This window comes from Argopecten irradians, chromosome 10 (genome assembly GCF_041381155.1).
Source record: "Argopecten irradians isolate NY chromosome 10, Ai_NY, whole genome shotgun sequence".
NCBI lineage: Eukaryota > Metazoa > Mollusca > Bivalvia > Pectinida > Pectinidae > Argopecten > Argopecten irradians.
The window spans coordinates 7,629,872-7,651,609 of NC_091143.1; the positions used below are offsets into that span (position 1 = coordinate 7,629,872).

Genomic DNA, 21,738 nt, shown 5'->3' on the forward strand with positions numbered 1-21,738 from the left:
CATACAACTACTCAGGGAATAATGTTTCATTGTATGAAAGTGCTACACATTATGAAACGCCGAGCCATATTCACTACAATAGCACCCCTATTACGAAGATATCGTCTATTTGTATGTACAATGTATAGAAGAATAGAAAGCCTTATCAAAAGATGTAAAACCATTAGCGGACTAAAATAATATAATTTGAAGACGAAAATTAGAATTATCGTAAAAAGCGACACCGAATGGTATTTATAGGAAACATAGAAGACTGTAACGCACAACCCGACCTATTTCTTTAGTACACTTAACTGTTAACCTTTTCCCGGATTTTTTTTCAATAGCATGTCTTGTGCGTTATATTAACCCCAGCACATCCTTTCATTGGCAATTCTATCAAGACTGATCTATTAAAGAAACCAGTTATCCTCTGGCCCTTTGGACTTTCTGTACAACGTGAAATGATGACATTGCACAGCGTAGTGTACCGATAGCGGAAATATTGATTGCTGGTGCACCTCTTACGTAAGTCATACGTTTGGTGGATGCTGTGTTAGAAGTCTATGTTCAAATCGCCTCAGAAGAAAGCCTTATACAGGCGATAACGTGATAGTAGTTTATAGAGGTCCTCAATGCCGACTAGAATATTGTCCTTTGTCCGTTAACCTAGCAACGCTGCCATTAAAACGATCCCGTAATACGTCATACGTTTGCTCTTCCAGCGGCGATTCTCGCTGTTTAAAGCACTTTCAAAACACAAGAATGTTGACCATGTATTGAATTACCGTCGTCAATCGAAGAACCCCGGACAAATATATTTTTACTAGTGTGTGCAAGCTCAGTGTAAAATACTAAATACATTGTAGAATACATCCTATATCACGTACATGTATGTCATTATTTTATCTCTAAACGAGAAATGCGCCTGTATTTTTTAACAATGCTTCATTATTGTGAACGTGAATAATATGTTCAAGGCATTGGAATATACTTGTATTCTAATTGAATTAAATAATGGCCTAAATATTTACGTGGCAATCGTTTTAAATCACGTCGAGTTCTTGTTTGTGCCCGGAAGAAGAACACATTGAAATTGTTCCGTCGCATGGATGAATGTCGTATTTACGTTTTAAGGAGACATTTGTATTATTGAGTAACCGTCCAGCCGAGCACGTGATATCCGGGCATTAGCTTATCACAAATCGCTATCAGATTTAACCTCGATGTCGATTTCCACATCGATTTCTACTCGTTGTCAACGAAGCGGTAAAAAGGAATTCCCGCGCCACCAAACAATAATATATCCATTTTATTCACTTTTGAAAGGTAATATCTCTACTATTTGGTGAGCAATCCATCTAAGTCAGCTTACGAAATACGTGACTTTATACAAGTAGTTTATGTTTTCAAGATGTCGATGAGCGAAAGTTTCAGCTATCATGGAAAGTCAGATTTCTCGACAGTGTGATAAGTCAATCATACGCACGGTAATGAGTAGGTCTGATTGTATTCCTGTCAGTAGGCTGCCATCCGTTCCCTGAGGGTCTAGGAGCTAGCATCAGATCATGACCTTATCAAAAGGGACACAAAATAATCCAAATGTCATCAAAGAGCATAAAACCTTTCCTTTAACATTTCCATCTCTACGAAATAGATAGGGAAAATGCATTTCTATCTGCCGCATTGCGGAAATGGCGTTATTTTATGTCGGCGTTCGTGAATCGGTTTTGGAATATTACAAAAAAGTAAATATTCTGGTAGAAGATAGAACTAATGTTTGTCATTACACAATAAAAGATGACTTTAATCAGCTTATACATCTTTACACAAACGTCGGGTACAAAGGATGCTGGTGTTGAGTAATGAATTCGAACCTAGAGGCAGACAGCCTGCTCATTCATTACGAAAGTAAAAGCGTGTGTTCTTAACACTAAACGTTCAATCTTAGGTCTCCTCACTCATTATTTCTCCACAACAAACTGTACATACATTGAACTCTGAAGGATGCATATTAATTATATCGTGTAACGCGATAATAAGCATTCCCAAGCCGACGCCTTTGCCTGCAGAGATTCATAACGTTTTTCATTTTCTGGAAGTTCAAGGCCTATGTTTCTGTGTTAAATACGGGGTATGTTAAATATGGGAAACTCATTGCTTTGACTATGTTTGAATCCAGATATTTAACTAACAAAGGAGTGGAAACTTCACATTTACTTAAACCTCTATGTGCTGACGTGTTAAATCCATAGTAACACCTGAACATCGATGCTCAAAACTCGGTTGAAATAATTCATTTATTCTTGAGTATCAATAACTAAATCTTCCACAGCAGATGTTGGACTCGTGTTCAGAGAGCTACTTCATCACACAGGCAGCTTAAGGTGATTTTAATGCAGTTAATACAATTCTTTGATAACCTTGAAATTAAAGTATTTAGAATATTGCATGAACAGTCTTCAGAAATTCTGACCATAAAACGATAACCTTTTCTGGTATTGGGTCTTTAGACTGAGTTATTTTGAGAGATATAAAACAAAAGTGAACCGTGGGAGAAGCGGTCAAAGACCTTTATAAGCTGGATAAGCGTTGAACGATATTTTGTTTTATTGCCGTTTCCTTGTATGAATATAGAAAATTTAGTGGGCATATTTTTTCAGTTTCCTTGCTTTACGATTTGTCGCAGGACCTAGTACTGCTTTTATTCAGCTGTGTTCATTCCATTCGTTTGTCAATTTCTATGATTACAAAAGAAAATCCTCCAAAATAAATGTATCAGTATTACTAAAATTCATCTGCCTAAACACTGTTTCTGACATTTAAAGACGAAACAGAAGTAGACTAAATTGTAAAGACGAAACAGAAGTAGACTAAAATGTATATCTATCTAGGTGTATAGGTGTCTGTGTGATCCTCATTAATGTATGAGCCTGCATTAATAAAACTTGGTAAATACTGGTCAGACCAATTTACAATACAATTTTATATGTTTGAAAACATTGTTTAGTTGTTTGAAAGAATTTTAAACATATTTGAAGGTTGTTTTGAAGCTTATTTTCCTCTTTATATTCCTTAAATACCAAGATATTTACCAAGAATACCGATGATGTAAGAAAGTTACACTGATCACCAGGCAGTATGGAGCACGTACCTGTTCAATGTCGGATCAAACATTCTAGTATACTCATCACAAACTGTAAAGCCATGTGCGGTTTGAATGACAGCTCACAATTCTTTCATTATTAACTTTTTGCGTATTATCATTTGAAAAAAAACATATTTCTGTCATATATAGTGCTTGTTTTCAATATATTTCTGTTATTTTCCTTTTATGCTCGTTTTCTCAATATGATATCCAATGGTTTTCTCAATTATCAAGTTGTTTGCAATTTTTCAAGGAGGACATCTACCTTTTTAAACAAATAGCAGTATATATACCTAACATGTAAATAATAAAACCAAACATAAAGCTATATTTGGTAAGAGACACTCAAACAGGTGTAATGAAAACATGCAGTCCGCTAGAAGAAGTGACTGCCCATTAAATTGAAGAAATCTTTATATAAGTGAAATTAAAACGATAAACCATTGGGCATTGAACTAATAGTACTTTGGGCCCTGTTGCATAGACTCACACAAAGCCGAACCAACAGCATCCCATGTAATATATGTGCGGTATGGAAATGTCTAGACGAAGGAATCGCCATTAAATACACACGTGTATTTATATATGTGCTCCACAAAAGATATTGAGATGAAAACATTGTTGGCAGTGGGGAAATGGTAGTGGAGTTCGCAGAGTTTTTTTCATAACGGTTTCGTACTCTCGGTGTATCTACGAAAATTGCAATAATCAGTCAGTATAATGATTTCGGACATGTTGTGTTATTATTGTTTTGTCGTCGCTTATCAAAATCCAGAAATATATCTGACGTATAGATTTAAACTATAAAACATAGATAGAAGGGGAGCATGGAAAATTCAAAACATAAACTTTTAAAGATACTCCGCCGCCAACAGAGCATAAATGATACTTATTACTTGAATAATAATTGGTAATTAATCGTATATATATATATATGTCTGATTAACATAAAAGATTATATAAGATAATGTCATTTGCTTTTAGTGCATGGGCAATGAGTACTTCATTCCATATAGGACATAGTGTCGTGGAATTTTTTCGGGATGCAATTCAATATTTTTAATGTTTTTATCTTAAGTGAAATTAGAAGCTAAAACATTTCAATGGTGGTAAAATTGTAAAGTAAGTAACTTTTGTAACAGAAGAAAAATACTGATTTGTCTTCTCTTATGTTTTTGTATAGAGAAAAATTACCATTTGTCAGCGGTCGAACATCTTTAAACAGTATTACACATATCACTTGTTAAAAGTCCACTATCTATCTTTTCAATACTTTATTTACATATCTACAGAAGGGTTAAGAGATGACGATTTGTCGACATTCCTAGATTGTACCGTATACATATGTATGGATAAGTCTAGTCAATAATCGTTAAGGATATAACATCACCACGTTATTATATGATGGTATGTACGTGTTAGGGATAGAGTAGAGGCGATACAGACACTCAAGGGATGTTTTGTCTTAAGAACCGACACTTAAACACCCTGAAACCTCAGACAATGGCTGTCGAAAAGCACTTTCTTTAATTACATATATTTGCATGCTTGCAGATTACCCGAAACTAAATCTACCAAAGTAATCGAAACAGTATGGAAAATGTTTAAATTTAACTTTCTGCAAAACTTACAGTCAGGAACTATTTAGCGAAAAATGAAATGTTCCTCTTATTCTACGCATTTTATTGCGAATCAAATACAACCATCTGTTTGCCACAATTTTAAGCGCATTGACATGACTAAATGTCTATAATTTTCAGAAATGCGTTTCAAAGAGAAGCAATACATGATAGTCTGACGTTTAATATAATGAGGAATAAGAAATTACTTTTATTGTCCTCGTAATCATTGTGTTTCCAAGGCAAGCAAAACAACGTCTACCACGTGAATTTGATAATACAAACAAAATTGGTATTTAGATAAAAAAAATCTATCAAATAATGTTTTATAACTGTTATAAATCATTAGATTACGGCATAGCCAATAACCTATGTATAGAACTGGAAAAATAAAAAAAGGCCAAACAACAAAACAAACAAACAAACAAACAATTCTAATGAAAATCTTAACATTGATTCTTCAGTCGAGTTTATATATGTAGTATCGCTATTTATGACTTTAAATGTCATTGCAAATTACAAATGGTATTTATTCTTCACATACAAATCTCAATGATACGGATCATATCAAAATAGGGACAACATTCAGTGTCTTCAATTTATACGTATATAATCTTTGAATGTTTGCTCTGTTTCCTTGTCAGTCTTACTTATAGGAGAAATCTTTTACAGTCTTATACAGCTTGATGACCTTACACCAAGAACAATATCACGTCTAAATCGTATTCTGATGAACGAAACAACTCAATTACCAACCAAACCGGCGTATGGATTTTTTTTAATTTGGTAACAAAATGCCATGTTTATCGTGTCTCCAATAAGTAAAGATGCTGTGAGAATAACAATGGATTATATTTAACTCTATTGTTTTTCGTGGCTTCAGGTGATTACTGGTGACACAAACGTTTTATACAAGTCATAAAATTGTGTTTCAAAGTATCTTTTCAAATCCGATAGGATCACATTGTACACAAAAATTTAAAAAATCTGCGATAGCTTCAGTACATTAAATGTTATATAGAAAAGTTTCCCCCTCCACCAGTACAGGGGTATTTATCTCATTGTTATATACAAACATATTTAGGCTCTGTAAGAGGCTTACGGCAAAGCTAACCAAAGTGCCAGAAACATATATAAAGTGTAGAATAGCTTTCATACTCTCATCTCCCGTCCGACCTATTCACCCCGTTAAAATAAACAAAAAACAGAACAAACCATATTTTCTATGCTTTCAAGCATGTTTTTAAAATCTCTTTATCATTTGATATCTTCGACATACCCCCATTTTTGCCAGTATAGTGAGGAGAAATAGAGATTTTATTTGCCTCCAGCTGATATTTTGTTAAAAGACACATTAAAGCTACCGTTATTTCTATATGTCCTAATTTGGCATCCATGACAGAGTTTCCACATCTGGTTCCGACAGTATGTTATCATCCTGAGGAATCCTCGGGCAAGTCTCTCACTAAGTAACGCGAGAACTTACGAGACTTTCAGTCAGATACTTTATTAACAAACATCAGTTCCAGACACAAAAAGTCTCGAGGCGGACCTCACATCGACCCGTGGATGACCATCTCTTCATGGTCAATGTGTGACCCATGTTTCCGTATTAAATGGAAGCCAAATGTCACACAGGGCCAACGTGGATCCTATCATGTTGATTGCTATATTGTCCCTGCCATGTGTTTGTCTTCCTCTAGAATTCAGTGGACATTTTAATGGTCAAACTACAAGGTTCCAATTAGCAATGACATAAATTCCTGTCGAAATGCCGATGTTCCCTACCAAAGTTCATTATAAGAGCAACGCTTACTAATATCTTCTACATTAAATGATACTTGAACGTTTTATTTGAATGGGGAAGTTGCCATCCGGGAGTTTGAGTCTAGTAGTTAAATCGACCATGTATGGATTACTAGCTATAATAATACCCCCACGGCGTGCTTACACTATGTTATTGCATTTTATTATTTTATTTTGAACATTTTTAATACTAACTTTGTAACGTGTTCAGTTTTTCCAGAATTTTCACGAAGAACTAAATGTGTAAATACAAAATGACATGGCATGGAACTCCTTTTTTTCTTCGTACATTTGAAGATTTTAAGAACGGACATAATTGTAAATGTCCATGGCAAATAATAACAATTGAAATTGATAACAGCACAGCATAGTCTCTTTTTAGTAAGTGTATAACTGTATAGTTGGGTGGTTGCATGGTTTATTATGTCTTACCAGCATTGGTCATTTAGGGAGAGTCTCCCCTACATGTACATGTGCTGCGTGTGATGGTCTCCCCTACATGTATATGTGCTGCGTGTGATGGTCTCCCCTACATGTACATGTGCTGCGTGTGATAGTCTCCCCTACATGTATATGTGCTGCGTGTGATGGTCTCCCCTACATGTACATGTGCTGCGTGTGATAGTCTCCCCTACATGTATATGTGCTGCGTGTGATGGTCTCCCCTACATGTACATGTGCTGCGTGTGATAGTCTCCCCTACATGTACATGTGCTGCGTGTGATAGTCTCCCCTACATGTATATGTGCTGCGTGTGATAGTCTCCCCCTACATGTAATGTCTGCGTGTGATGTCTCCCCTACATGTACATGTGCTGCGTGTGATAGTCTCCCCTACATGTACATGTGCTGCGTGTGATAGTCTCCCCTACACTGTACTATGTGCTGCGTGTGATAGTCTCCCCTACATGTAATGTGCTGCGTGTGATGTCTCCCCTACATGACATGTGCTGCGTGTGATAGTCTCCCCTACATGTATATGTGCTGCGTGTGATAGTCTCCCCTACATGTATATGTGCTGCGTGTGATAGTCTCCCCTACATGTATATGTGCTGCGTGTGATAGTCTCCCCTACATGTATATGTGCTGCGTGTGATAGTCTCCCCTACATGTATATGTGCTGCGTGTGATAGTCTCCCCTACATGATGGACATGTGCTGCGTGTGATAGTCCCCTACATGTTATATGTGCTACGTGTGATAGTCTCCCCTACATGTATATGTGCTGCGTGTGATAGTCTCCCCTACATGTACATGTGCTGCGTGTGATAGTCTCCCCTACATGTACATGTGCTGCGTGTGATAGTCTCCCCTACATGTACATGTGCTGCGTGTGATAGTCTCCCCTACATGTACATGTGCTGCGTGTGATAGTCTCCCTACATGTATACATGTGCTGCGTGTGATAGTCTCCCCTACATGTGCTGGTGTGATAGTCTCCCCTACATGTAACATGTTGTGTCTCCCCTACATGACATGTGCTACGTGTGATAGTCTCCCCTACATGTACATGTGCTACGTGTGATAGTCTCCCCTACATGTACATGTGCTGCGTGTGATAGTCTCCCCTACATGTACATGTGCTGCGTGTGATAGTCTCCCCTACATGTATATGTGCTGCGTGTGATAGTCTCCCCTACATGTATATGTGCTGCGTGTGATAGTCTCCCCTACATGTACATGTGCTGCGTGTGATAGTCTCCCCTACATGCATATGTGCTGCGTGTGATAGTCTCCCCTACATGTATATGTGCTGCGTGTGATAGTCTCCCCTACATGTATATGTGCTGCGTGTGATAGTCTCCCCTACATGTATATGTGCTACGTGTGATAGTCTCCCCTACATGCATATGTGCTGCGTGTGATAGTCTCCCCTACATGTATATGTGCTGCGTGTGGTAGTCTTCCCTACATGTATATATGCTGCGTGTAATAGTGTGGGCGAATGCAGTATGTTCATTTGAGTCTCCTTAAAAAAATGGATAGTATTGTCCATTTTATAGTCATAATATATTTTTAGAATTTTACCGCCAAAACGTCCTACTCCATTAAGATGTACAAATTCTAACAAGCATTGCAAAATAAATTAGCTACACATAAGCAAGATAGAACCCTGATTACAAAACCAACAACAGGGAATAGAAAATATTAAGCATGAAATATAGTTTTTTTGACACAGAAATCTGTCATTACTACAATATCTACACAAACATTTATGTTTCCATGGAAACTGATCACAATACAGCATTATCCATTTATTATTGTTGTTTTGCGGTCCTTTGCCAATGGCTTACAATTGTACAAAAGATACAAAGAGAAATAAAGCACTCTTGACCAGAATGCTATACAGCTGATTCTTATTTCTAGAATCCGTCACTCATACTCAGTACTGAAGGTGTATGACTTAACCTTAACCTTTCAAGGTCACTGGCTGTTCCAATGTGTCGGAGACGAACCCTGACACCTGCCCAGACTAACATCCCCTTTAACTTGCCGAACTGTGTTTCTCTTTGCTACAGACGTGGTCGATGTTACAACATGTTGCCTAACCTGGTACACATTGTTGGTTACATTGCCGAACTGTGAAGGGCCCGTCCGTACATTAGCCTGACGTGCTAAGTTCCATTAGGTCCCATATTCATCAGCGCCGATGTAGATCGAGGAAGGTTTCCGGTCTTGGGAATCTAAAAGTTGGTACTTTACTATCACAGAGGTAATATAACCGACTGATTAATTTTCAGATTCCAATAGCAACTCGAAAAATTATCATCGTTTATTGAATTGTTATTACCTCTGAGACATTTTTCTTTGAACTAATAGTTTCGTTTGCCTTCCCAGTTTGGTTTTATATACAACGCACCTCCTCCTACATGCTACAACTTTATATTTGTAGAATATAGAATACATCTGGATTGTCCAAACTGGGATTTATACTAAATTGATTTGTGCCTTTATGTTTGAGAATATAGTATTGCTCAACACATACGGGTTGTCTACATGTTTCTTGCATTCAGATGTAGATTCATACTTTAAAATACGTTATGATATTATTTTATTTCTCGTCTTTCTTACAGTTACCTGTGTGCCTGCTTTTGACATTTTCTAGAGTGATCTATAGAGATAATGACGGGGCGAACATGGTCATCAGTAGCCATTCCAATCATCCTGACATTTACTCATCTAGAGCGTCTTATTCTCCGCTTACTATTCAGGAACTTCTGTTCTGACTAATCGACACAATATCTAAATATAAGAATTCTGTGAAAATGAAAATCAGCTCTTTTTTTTTTTTTTTTTTTTTTTAAACCCACATAAGTACCAGTTTTTTAGCAGGAAGTCGGTTGAAAAGCAATTGAAGACGAATGCTCGATATCATCGCTCTGAACAGTCGCTATAAACGGAAATCTTTGATGTGAAATGTGATATAAATAAAAATCATATGAAACCAACATCAACCTTGGGGAAAATACTGCTGTTTATGGAAAATGGGGTTTCCATAGATTGTCAACTTCATCTTCAATATATCAAAAAATATCCCTATGTTTAATCACAAGAACGGAAGGATTACTAATTTGATATGGGTTTTAAATATATTAAACATTTGAATATATCGTATGTTTGTGAAATGCACTGCAGGTAATCATTCCAATATTGTAACGATTACAAATTGACCATCGAGGCACAAAACAAAAGGTAATCCATTTTTGAAAAAAAATTATACTCACAATTCTTGAATATTGCTGCGCCATGTTGCATTGCTGGCGCCATGTCATTGATCAGTAAAGTCGTATAATTTTCATAAGTATGTGATAAAAAATAATGAAAAACGAAAGCCGTTTTATAATAAACCTGCACTTTTTCATCAAACGAAACGAATAGTCTCTAATTAAATGAAGGGTAACCCGGCAACTGACGAGCAATAAAATACACAGAAATTATGGAATATATCGTCAGACAGGGAAACCCCAAGAATGCTTACTGTGTAACTGGCACGGACACTGGGCGGATTGTTATTTACCGGGATATACTAATGATATGCTAATTAGTGTTGAGCATCACGTGCAACATTAGCTGTATATTGCAGTCCAGGAAGCCATTAAGGCCACACTAGCTGGTACATTTGTATGTCACTGGTCGCTGTTAGTACATATGTAACATGGTTAGCATACCGACACACAGGTAGGACATGGCACTGTCTGGGGTGTAGAATGTTGTTAACATACCATTCGGTTCCCCATGTCTGAGGTGCTGTAGTCATGTCGTACACGTCTGATGTCGCGCTGCTGTAGTCATGTCGTACACGTCTGAGGCGCGAGTCATGTCGTACACGTCTGAGGCGCTGTAGTCATGTCGTACACGTCTGAGGCGCTGTAGTCATGTCGTCACGCTGAGTCGTGTCATGTCGTACACGTCGAGGCTGTAGTCATGTCGTACACGTCTGAGGCGCTGTAGTCATGTCGTACACGTCTGAGGCGCTGTAGTCATGTCGTACACGTCTGAGGCGCTGTAGTCATGTCGTACACGTCTGAGGCGCTGTAGTCATGTCGTACACGTCTGAGGCGCTGTAGTCATGTCGTACACGTCTGAGGCGCTGTAGTCATGTCGTACACGTCTGAGGCGCTGTAGTCATGTCGTAGCTAGTCATCTGAGGCGCTGTAGTCATGTCGTACACGTCTGAGGCGCTGTAGTCATGTCGTACACGTCTGAGGCGCTGTAGTCATGTCGTACACGTCTGAGGCGCTGTAGTCATGTCGTACACGTCTGAGGCGCTGTAGTCATGTCGTACACGTCTGAGGCGCTGTAGTCATGTCGTACACGTCTGAGGCGCTGCAGTCATGTCGTACACGTCTGAGGCGCTGTAGTCATGTCGTACACGTCTGAGGTGCTGTATACGTCTGAGGCGCTGTAGTCATGTCGTACACGTCTGAGGTGCTGTATAGTCATGTCGTACACGTCTGAGGCGCTGTAGTCATGTCGTACACGTCTGAGGCGCTGCAGTCATGTCGTACACGTCTGAGGCGCTGCAGTCATGTCGTACACGTCTGATAGTTGATTGTCGAGCAGGAAAAATATGTATGTTAGTGAGGATCAGGAATCCCATACAGGTGTTAGTAACCTCTAATGGGTAATGTTAGTTTAGATAGAAAGAATATACGGTTTTATTACATTTTTCGCAGTGAAATATAAGTTTCTACGATGAACATAAAAGCGATATGCTTCACTGTAGTGAAAATATCAATTTTGCGGAACTAGTATTGATGGTCTTCTGTAAATGGAAGCGAGGAAAAATGTATTAAATAGAATATTCCTTGTTTCTTGATATATACCAGTGATATCTAATCTCGTGAGGCGGAACTTTGATGTTTTTTCAACCACACTCGATGAAATATATTTGATATTCATCAAAAACAAGGAATAGTCTCTATAGATACGATTGCAGCAACATGAAAAAGCTACGAAAAATAGGACATTGCAATAAGTCATCACAAGACAGACATCACCAAGTCACAGGACACAACAACGGAACACAATAACATATGAATAACAACAAAGAACAAACAACTACTTTACATAGTTCAAAATGCCACACATGAATATAACAAATTAATACAGCACAAGAGGACACGGGGGAAATACAACACACCAAATATCACGTAATATCACATCACGAAACAGCACTATAACACGACAAAAGACAATGACCTTTCATATGTCACAGCAGAAAAAAAGTGGGAAAATAACAATAAAGCAATACACATGACAACATATTGTAGCATAAAGTTCACGAAACGTTTGTCCCAATTAAAAACTGACCCTTAAAAATATCCAGTAAATACTGCATCCTGCAAGAAAAAAATATTGCCCCATCCCCGACAAGATATCGATTTATAAAGATATATCATACGGGACGAGATTGCCTGTCATCTGCAAGAAACATTTTATTCAAAAATAAAAATAGAAAATAATTTTTTATCAATAACGCCTGCACTTCCGGTCAAAGAAAAATCATCCTGAGCCAATAGCATGCGCTGTAGAATGAAATAAGGAAGAATTCACACGTGGGAGTTAAGGGTATGCAATACATCTGTGTCGTCTGCATTTGTTGAAATACGAGAACTGGTACTTGAAATCTAACCACTAAGCACTTGGAGATACTGTATTGTAACATGAAAACAATAACTCAGATTTCATTCCTTGTCCCGGGGGCTATTTCCATCATTTCGAGAACAGACGTCAGTATCATTCAGACATCCCTTAGACAAAGCGTCCTGATCCACCAGTAACATTATGGCGCAACATTTACATGGTGATACGTAGCACCTACCGAACATGGAAATAACACGTCAACGTGGGGAGATAATACCCAGTGATCAATGGCTCTGTGTGTTAGCATGTGATTGTACGAGCCGGGCATAGCGTGATGGAGCTGGAGAAATCCTTCCTACATGTCTTACATATATAGATTAAAAATTTGTAAGTTGTCAGAAAGTGTTGTTTCTTGTTTTGAATAGATTGATTGCGTTAGCGTGAAACGATACATTCCACTAAATGTAATTATCTTAATATGTTTTGCACATAGATGGTTCTGTGGTAAAAGGACGTTTAGTTTGCATTAAGATTTCGGAGATGAATGAAATTGATTTTATGTTTTTTTTATTTTTTGTGATGCACTCCGTCTAACTCGTCCATCATTTGGTTAGTACAGAAAACTGCGGCATGTCTCTGGTTGCGCTAACTATTCTACTTCTCAGTCCATCCACCCCCACAAATACAAATCAGATGTTGTCACACTAAATACCAGATGTTTCCTATACTCTCAAGCTGCATTCTAGCAAGACTTTTGTAAAACAAATATCAACTTTTACCTAAGCAAGACCACCATATAAATTAAAAATCTGCATTCGAAATGAGAGTGGTCGTTAGATAATAAAATATTCAAGCGATGATTTCTGAAACCTTAAACAAACAACGCTCAGCTCTACTAATAACAAACTACTGTTTACCCGCTTAACATTCAACTGTACACAGAAAACTAAAATCGATCATTTCAGTAAACCATGTTTTTTCTTATTTCTTCCACAGTATGTGGAATAGTAGAATCATGCATTCTCTTTCCATAAATGGACGCTGTGTTAGTGGCAATGGTGTACCGAGTTAACCCCACACACTTTCTACTGACGGTAGTAATAGGACCGACTGTAAAACCGCCAATCGTCAGGATTCTTGCATGTTGTTTAATAGATGTTATATTATCATATGGAGTCATTATTTGGTAATACATTAAGTATGTAAACTAGCGCACATGTACTCTTGTCTATACCCTGGCTTCGCACTTCTTCCCAGACGCACAATCCCCGCATTGCATATTCCAGACATCAATATACCTGCTATATCATATACCTCTCTTGTTTTTATGAGCCCCAAAAGTGTCTTTCCTTCCGCCTATACCCATTACTGTGTTTCTCATTAATGAAATCATTTTGTATTAGTGACCGGCTATTGTTCCCGAGTAAATACATCGAGTAATTTTAAGTGAACTCTCACATATTATCAGATTCATTAGTCAGGTACCAAACATTATAAAGGAAAAAAAGCAAAAACGTAAAATGTATATATCTTATTCTGTAAAGTTGCATAATCAGTTTAGCAAAATCATTTCATATCACTTACCTTTGGTCCCAGATGTGTTTGTTAAGTGTTAGCTATTAATAGGAAACGCCAATGCATAATCATTTTATTTTCATCACATCCTTTACAAGATTTTATAAAACATTTTGATGAACTCTTTTTTTTTCTTTCCATGAACTTCCAATCAGAAACAACGTTACAGACAATGATGCCATCAGCATTGGTGTAAGAAAATATATTGTTTTGCGCGGTCATACTTTATTACAAATAAAAACGTAAATAAAAACACATTTACTATGTTCGACCTTCAAGGCGATATATTCTTTAAGTAATTAAACTCACCTTCTCTCCTTATTGGGGATAAGGTGACATTGTACACCTTCTCTCAATATTGGGGATAAGGTGACATTGTACACCTTCTCTCAATATTGGGGATAAGGTGACATTGTACACCTTCTCTCAATATTGGGAACAAGGTGACATTGTACACCTTCTCTCCTTATTGAGGATAAGGTGACATTGCACAACCACATCATACCTACAGTCTATTTCTTTGTTTAAATCAAACACTAGAAGAAAATCTGACGACGAAAAACCTATCCCCTATATCCTATTGAAATATCAGAAATGCAGGTTGGTGTTTGGTGGTGTATGTATATGACGGTAGTGTTTGTACGCCTTCAACTTTGTCTGATTACATTAGACCCGTTATCCCATTGGAATCAGGTAACATCAAATTCTTAATGTTACCCGTTATCACGGTCTAATCCGTGTCTTGTATAACACACGCGTGCAAATTGCCAAACTGCATGAATCACATTGGTATTTGATGTTCTAAAAGAGCATACTGGTGGGGAATCAAAATTACTAACTAAATCGTAAAATGCGAATTATGTTTTATCTTCACGTCGAAATAAATTTCAAATAAAATGCCAGCCCTCGAATGTGCAACAACATAGCGAGACACACCACGAATTAAAGCCTATTTGATGCAATGTAACACTTTTTTCGTTTAGTTTTGGTATTGACTTTAGACTAAGTTGTACACGACAAGATATGCCACATACAGCCAGTTTGTATAGATACTTTATATAATTTACCTATCTAACGATAAGGGTAATTCCCGTCTATCCTGAAAGTAAGATAATTTTTTTAACTTACTTCGATGGTGCATGCTATCGTGGATTATATTCACATTCTGATTTATATAAATTATTAGTACCTGTAATATCTATGTGTACACGTCACTATTAACTATTGTCGCTAAATTTGAGCCTAATGGATATAACACGTTGGTATCAATGCCTTCTAAAATTAAGAATGTGTGTGATGCTATGATAAAACTATATTCAATTATTAATTGTAAAGCCGAGCAGCTGGCGACTGGCAGTTACCTAGTCTCTATGGAAACTATGCGTAGAATGCCTGGAGATTTCCTGACACAACGTTGTTACTCAAAGCCTCCAAGCTACTAACGACATTTTACATTTTCCATTTAAATGTCAGTTTCAGTTTTAAGGTTTGTAAATAATAAGTCATTATTCATTCAGATGTGTTAATTATTTTTGTTTCATAACGGAAGTCTGTATTGAGAGATTAAAATGAATATTTTTGTACGAGGACAAATGATAGATTAGTTGCAATATTGTACTTCAAAAACGTGGTGTCGTCTTGAAACCCATAATACGCCGGGTATATTTGTGTAAAGGACACATATAAATGTCGAACCTACATGTAAAGACAATGTTCAATATACCGTCAATAATTAACTCCCTTGAACTCTTTCAAATTGAACCCTTCGCTGTAAAACATTCGGTATTTCACATTATCACATGAGTGAGTATCGGGGAAATATCTTGGAAATATCAATATCTAGGAATAAAATACAACTCAACAATAACGCACTAGGACTAGTTTAGAATAGTAACATATATCTCGGGTTCTTGCCAATACTTCGTCTTTTTAAAATGATATCAAGAATAAAGTCTGCCTCTATTGCAGAATAATTGTGGTTCTTATGTTGGCAAAAAGTGTCATGAATGCTGATTTTTTTCCCCTTTGGACATTTGTAGATAGATGGAAAGGAAATCAACATCTGAGATGCGGGCGAGTTTTGGGTGAGTGTACGAGAATAAACCATATATCAGACTATGAATAGATGAACAATAGAGGGAAAATCTCAGGTTAACGGCTCAATTACTCCAAACATATATAATTAATGTTCTAGGCTATCGCGTTCATTCTGAGCACGTTTACAAGTGTTGAGGATAATGCTCTGAACGCGCCTGGCTACAGCGTAAACAGCATCACTCAACAAGCCTAACAAAAAAGATTGAACGCACACAGAGAGTCTAGGGTAAGAAAAATGTACCATGTCATTGATTCCGTCTGCAACTTTATTAGATGTGAATTCCATGAAGTGTTTTTATGACATATTTTCTCTTTGGTTTATTTCCTTTGTTCTATTTCTTTAGTGTATTGAGAAGTCATCAGAAACTAAGTATATCATAATAGATCTGAAAACCATAAACGATTTGTCAAGAAGTATTAAACGTCGGTGTTTAGAATTTGTTTGAGTATTATCCCAAGTCCCACGACAGCGACCTCCACCTTTCAAACCCAACATAATATGGTTTGGGATTTGATGTATGATTTCCACCTCCAACACAAACTCTTAAATCTGGTAATGTCTTTAGTAAATGCTGTGGAATACAAAAACGTTATGTTTGTATGGTAGATCGGCTGCTAAAACCGATTCGTGATGTAGAAAATATAGCTCTTTATAACTCGTCAATGTGCGTTTTGGATCTTTGTTTAAAAATAAAGAAAGCATATCATCCAGATTGGTGTAATTCATGGGTCTTCATAACATTAATTCTAGATTCCATTCCCATCAGGTCATGGAAACATCTCGAATGAAATTACCTTAATGTATACAAGCATACGCCACGGCAATTCGCACCTCAAGTAATTCATACTTTACAGTATAAAATGTTTCAACAAAACATATCTATGAATATATAAATAAACATTTGTTTAAATAACATGCCATCTATAGTTATAGAAAGGCCTGTACTTCTCTCTGGGTCACTACATGCATATACCGGTACATGTAGTCACTATAAAGATATGTTTCTAATATATATTATCTACAGCTAACGCACGACCTATCCTACGTCATTAGCCAGTGACCAATCAACTATACAGTTAGCCTTTTTACAATACGGAAAACAGTAGACATGTTTCTATTAAAGTAGCTATCTAGAACAAATGTAAATTTCCGTCAGAAAAAAAATCGATGGTTATATTCTCTTTCCTATGTATCGTTTTCACATAATTTGGTCAGAATTAATTAATGATTGTTTTGCCGCACACTGTATCGAAAAGAAGTCCGGGAAATTTCCCGAGTCTGGCATATTATCTACACAGAGGATAGATCAAGGGACGTGAAAATAGTTCATGTGGTTCTTTTTCATGTATTTTATATGGCATATAGAAAATTTGATTTTAATTCATTTCCTAAAAAGCTACTTTGCCATAACAAACTCTTATAAAACATATGGGATAATGGATGCCGTTAATATTGAACGTGAATATTATTTCGTTCGTTGCATGTGGTGATATCTATTGAATTCGGTTTATTAAAGATGTATCGTATCAGTATTCCTTTTTTATGCATATTGTGGAATTAAAAATAAATCATATATCCAGCCCTATGTTTTCTGCTCTGCTTCTATTCATACTCTTTAACTGGTACTACACTTAATTAATAGGTATATATTTGTAGAAGAACAATGTTTATTTTCGACGGTATATCTAGTCATCATTAAAATACCTTTATTTACAGAAAAGATAGATTTCCATGCTTGTCATGTGTACTTAATTGAATGCGGCGTTGAATGAAGAGTTTACTTTTTTGTCATTGCTTTCTACAGTTTACACCTGGCGATTATGTCGAAAAAATAATATTGAATGAACAACCGATTTTTAAATCGCTTCGCTTATACGTTAAACAAATAACAGATTGTATCAATCTTTTATAGAAACGAGTTAAGTATTTTCAAGTAGAGTAATGTTTTCTTGTAGCAAGACAATTATTTTCGGTCTAAAACCAGCTTTCCTATACACATGCATGTTCATTTTATGATCTTTATTTATGTACATCCAGAGGACAGTATTTTTTCCTATCACTGGTAACGAATCTTTTTATTTAACGTATAAATATGATATGGCAGAAATCAGACACAAAAAACGTATTGTGTTAAAAAAAAGTCTTTGGAGAAATAACTTCAAACAATACTGAAAAATAGTTCGCTCATTGCAGCTGATAATAATCGCATATACATAAACAAATTAAAATGTGTGCAAACATCATCAGGAGGATGAAGCATGTAAAGGAAATTGCGGACAAAACTTGCACAATTACCACATGATTATGATCGTATTATCTCGGCAATTATTATTTTCTTATAAATGAATAGTTATTAGTTTTATAATGGTTCGTATGAAATTTTGGTTAATGAGATCAAACATACAACATGTAAACAAACTTATAAATATGTGACAGCCGTAATGAATCATTAGTAGAAAATGTATAACAGCTGCCTCCGGGCTTTAGAAATCCGCAGATTACTCCCACCCGTACTCCACTCACTGCCGTTATTCTTCTAAACAGCATTCATACTTACTCACATTAATACCGAAATGAAATAATAAAACTTGATATCACGAAAAATGCTGCCAGTCCTCTGAGATTTAAACAATAAAAATGCTAAATATACCTATAGCTTGATATATTCCCTTAGTTGTAAAACACCTTAATCAATAGTAAATCATTTACCTACAAAGTGTGAATTTTGTGTAGTTGAATCAGGAATTTAAAAATCATATTTATATCTGCCATTCGCGTAATTATAGCGAATCCTATTTCCATTGAATGGTTGAACATATATATTAAAAATAGGCATTAAGATTAATTGGGAATAGAATTGGAACGCAATACTATAAATTGTACATTTAATAACATTCATTAAATTCATTTCGTTTTAAAAACTGTTCAGGAACTATAAATTGGTTGTTGTGAACTTTATCTCTTTGTGTAAAATAATTGCTATCGCTAGACAGTCCTGATTAAAACGGCGATATTTTGACATAATTATTTATATAATGTAATCATCTATATATGTGTGCTTCGCATTCCACTTAATGTTTTACTTGCAGTTATTAAAATCATTTGTACAAATGTATCTTAATATATATTTTGTTTTATGAATACGAAAGCAAACTGTATAGGCAGCGCAGCGACATTTCATTAGATATATAAAAGTAACAAACTCTTAACATAAATAAACCATTTAAACTTTGTGTTAAATGTACTTACCGAGCACGAAAGTGGCACTGAGGACGAGATTGACTTTACACGCCAGTAGAATCCATTGTCGCCTAGGCCCACTATAGCCAGACGTCCCTGTCATTTTCGTCAAGTCAACTCGACCCAACACTCTACCCCATCATACAGGTCCGGTGAATGAAGAAACTTTGAAACTATTCCATGCTATGTCTGATTTCATCAACTCTTTACATACAATGATAGTAATAATCCAACTGGGCACACGAGTCACTGAAATAAAACACCTGTTGAAAGTCTAACTCCCCGGTCCTACGGCCGATCACAGATTAACTGTTGTTTAATCCTAATCTTAATTCTTCCGATTTATGCGCGACATACAACTTAAACTCGTTTAAAGTGTTAAACCGTTTTCTTATCCTACGAGGAAATGTGAAGTGTGTGTGAGTGTGATTTATACTATGTTTGTTGGGCGTACATTCCATTTAAAAGTATCGCAGGCTAACGGCTCTCAGTGTTCCCTACTACCATTAAATACACAAGTAGCGATGTGCGATCGAAACCAACTCTCTCCGCCTCTCTTTCTAGCCAACAGTGCTTGCCGGCTACCAGTATCCGTTCGGTAGTATAGCATGCATACTATGTTATGACTCTCTCCAGTTGATCCCATATCATCAACTAGTATTTCAACAGTATACTAACGATATCGACTCAGACTAGCAAGCAAGTGCAATGTTGGACAGTATTTCACAATGGTTTTCTCCCATACTTGACAGGGATATCCAGCGGTTCCTAAAAAAGGCTAATAGAATCTTTCAACCCCTTTGGGGTGAGACAGGATAATCTCAACTCGAGGGGTAAGATTCTAAAGTTGTCAAACACGAGATTTCGTCGATCTCATGTATCACCCCAAAGATGTGAATTATTCTTTTTCTCTTACCCCGTGCACCACTTTGTGTCTTTAATAAACGTGTCACTTATGCAAGCGAGGATGACGTAACCTCAATGAGTCGTCGTCTTCATCGTCTTTGTGACGTCATTTAATTGTTGTGTGACGTTATGATACTGTTGTTGTGACGTCATACAATTGTTGAGCACGTGCAAATATCTCGTGTAGCTTGTCTTTACCCTAGGGCGAGATAGAAAAATCTCACACCGGTAAAACTGTGGATATCCTTGTCTGGGGTGAGAGAATAATAGAATCTTACATGGGTATATTTACACTTGCTAGACTTGGTCACTATACGCTAATACTAGCCGATTTTGTTTACCATAACTGCATGGTAACATTGAACTTTGAACTTGCGTATGAAAATGTTCTGTGCAACGTAAAAGGACTACTTTTTTTAAAAGAAACACATGACTTTGTTTACATTTTGACGCAACATTACGTGTATATTGTTGTTTTTCATAGAAATTTGGAAAAATGTAAACAATATATACATGTTTTATATTTATATATGATTCAAACAATTTTTAAATTAACAATTGTATAAAGAAACGGAAAAATATCCCGACAGGGGGGACGTGCTTTCATTTTTGTTAAAAATGATGGGTGTCAAATGTAAACATTACCTCTGTGCCTATGTTCGTCCTACGATCGGTCAGTTATAAACATATCCTCTTGTCTTTGTTCTTTGAGAATTTAATCATGTGTATTATAAAACATGCACCGCTAATAATCCACGTGTTGACAGTTACGCGTCACCACAAATACATTGTATCCATCGAACACAAGTGAATTTGTTTCATCTATCGATGGCGATATGGATCTAAGCGTAGATTATATAATCACATGGCTCCCAAGGATGTAATATCGTCAAGTCAGACGACATCTCAAACACATTGAGCTAATTGAAATCGGTGTTTTAACAACTTCGGCAAACTCAAGTGTGTAAGCGTGCGTCAGCTTCGCCTCGTTGCACAATAACGGTCACCGAGTTCACACATGTGGCCGTGTACAAATTCTTTATGTTATTACGCTAAATATTTACTTTTAGCAAAATTGAGTATATATCTAAAGTTCTGATCTGATTAAATAAAATTGTCTCTGAAATTTACTTTGTTTGTCATGTTTATTTTACACTAAAATATTGAACATTTTTGTCGTCGCGGATGAATAATTCTACCTTACGTAAAACGTCATCATTCGCTGTTCAATTGAGTAAGCTCCTCCCACTTTTGACCGACTTTTATTGAATAATTACGTCAC

General features: G+C 36.5%; 1 protein-coding gene across 1 annotated transcript in view; it reads right to left on the reverse strand.

Moving 5' to 3' along the window:
• LOC138333015 (kin of IRRE-like protein 2) overlaps positions 1–20,143 on the reverse strand; it is a 122,198-nt gene extending 102,055 nt beyond the window's left edge. The window contains exon 1 of the mRNA XM_069281110.1: positions 19,560–20,143. Within this exon, the coding sequence (XP_069137211.1) occupies positions 19,560–19,653 (94 nt within the window). The 5' untranslated portion in view covers positions 19,654–20,143. The remainder of the gene's footprint in view (positions 1–19,559) is intronic.
• Positions 20,144–21,738: the final 1,595 nt, after the last annotated feature.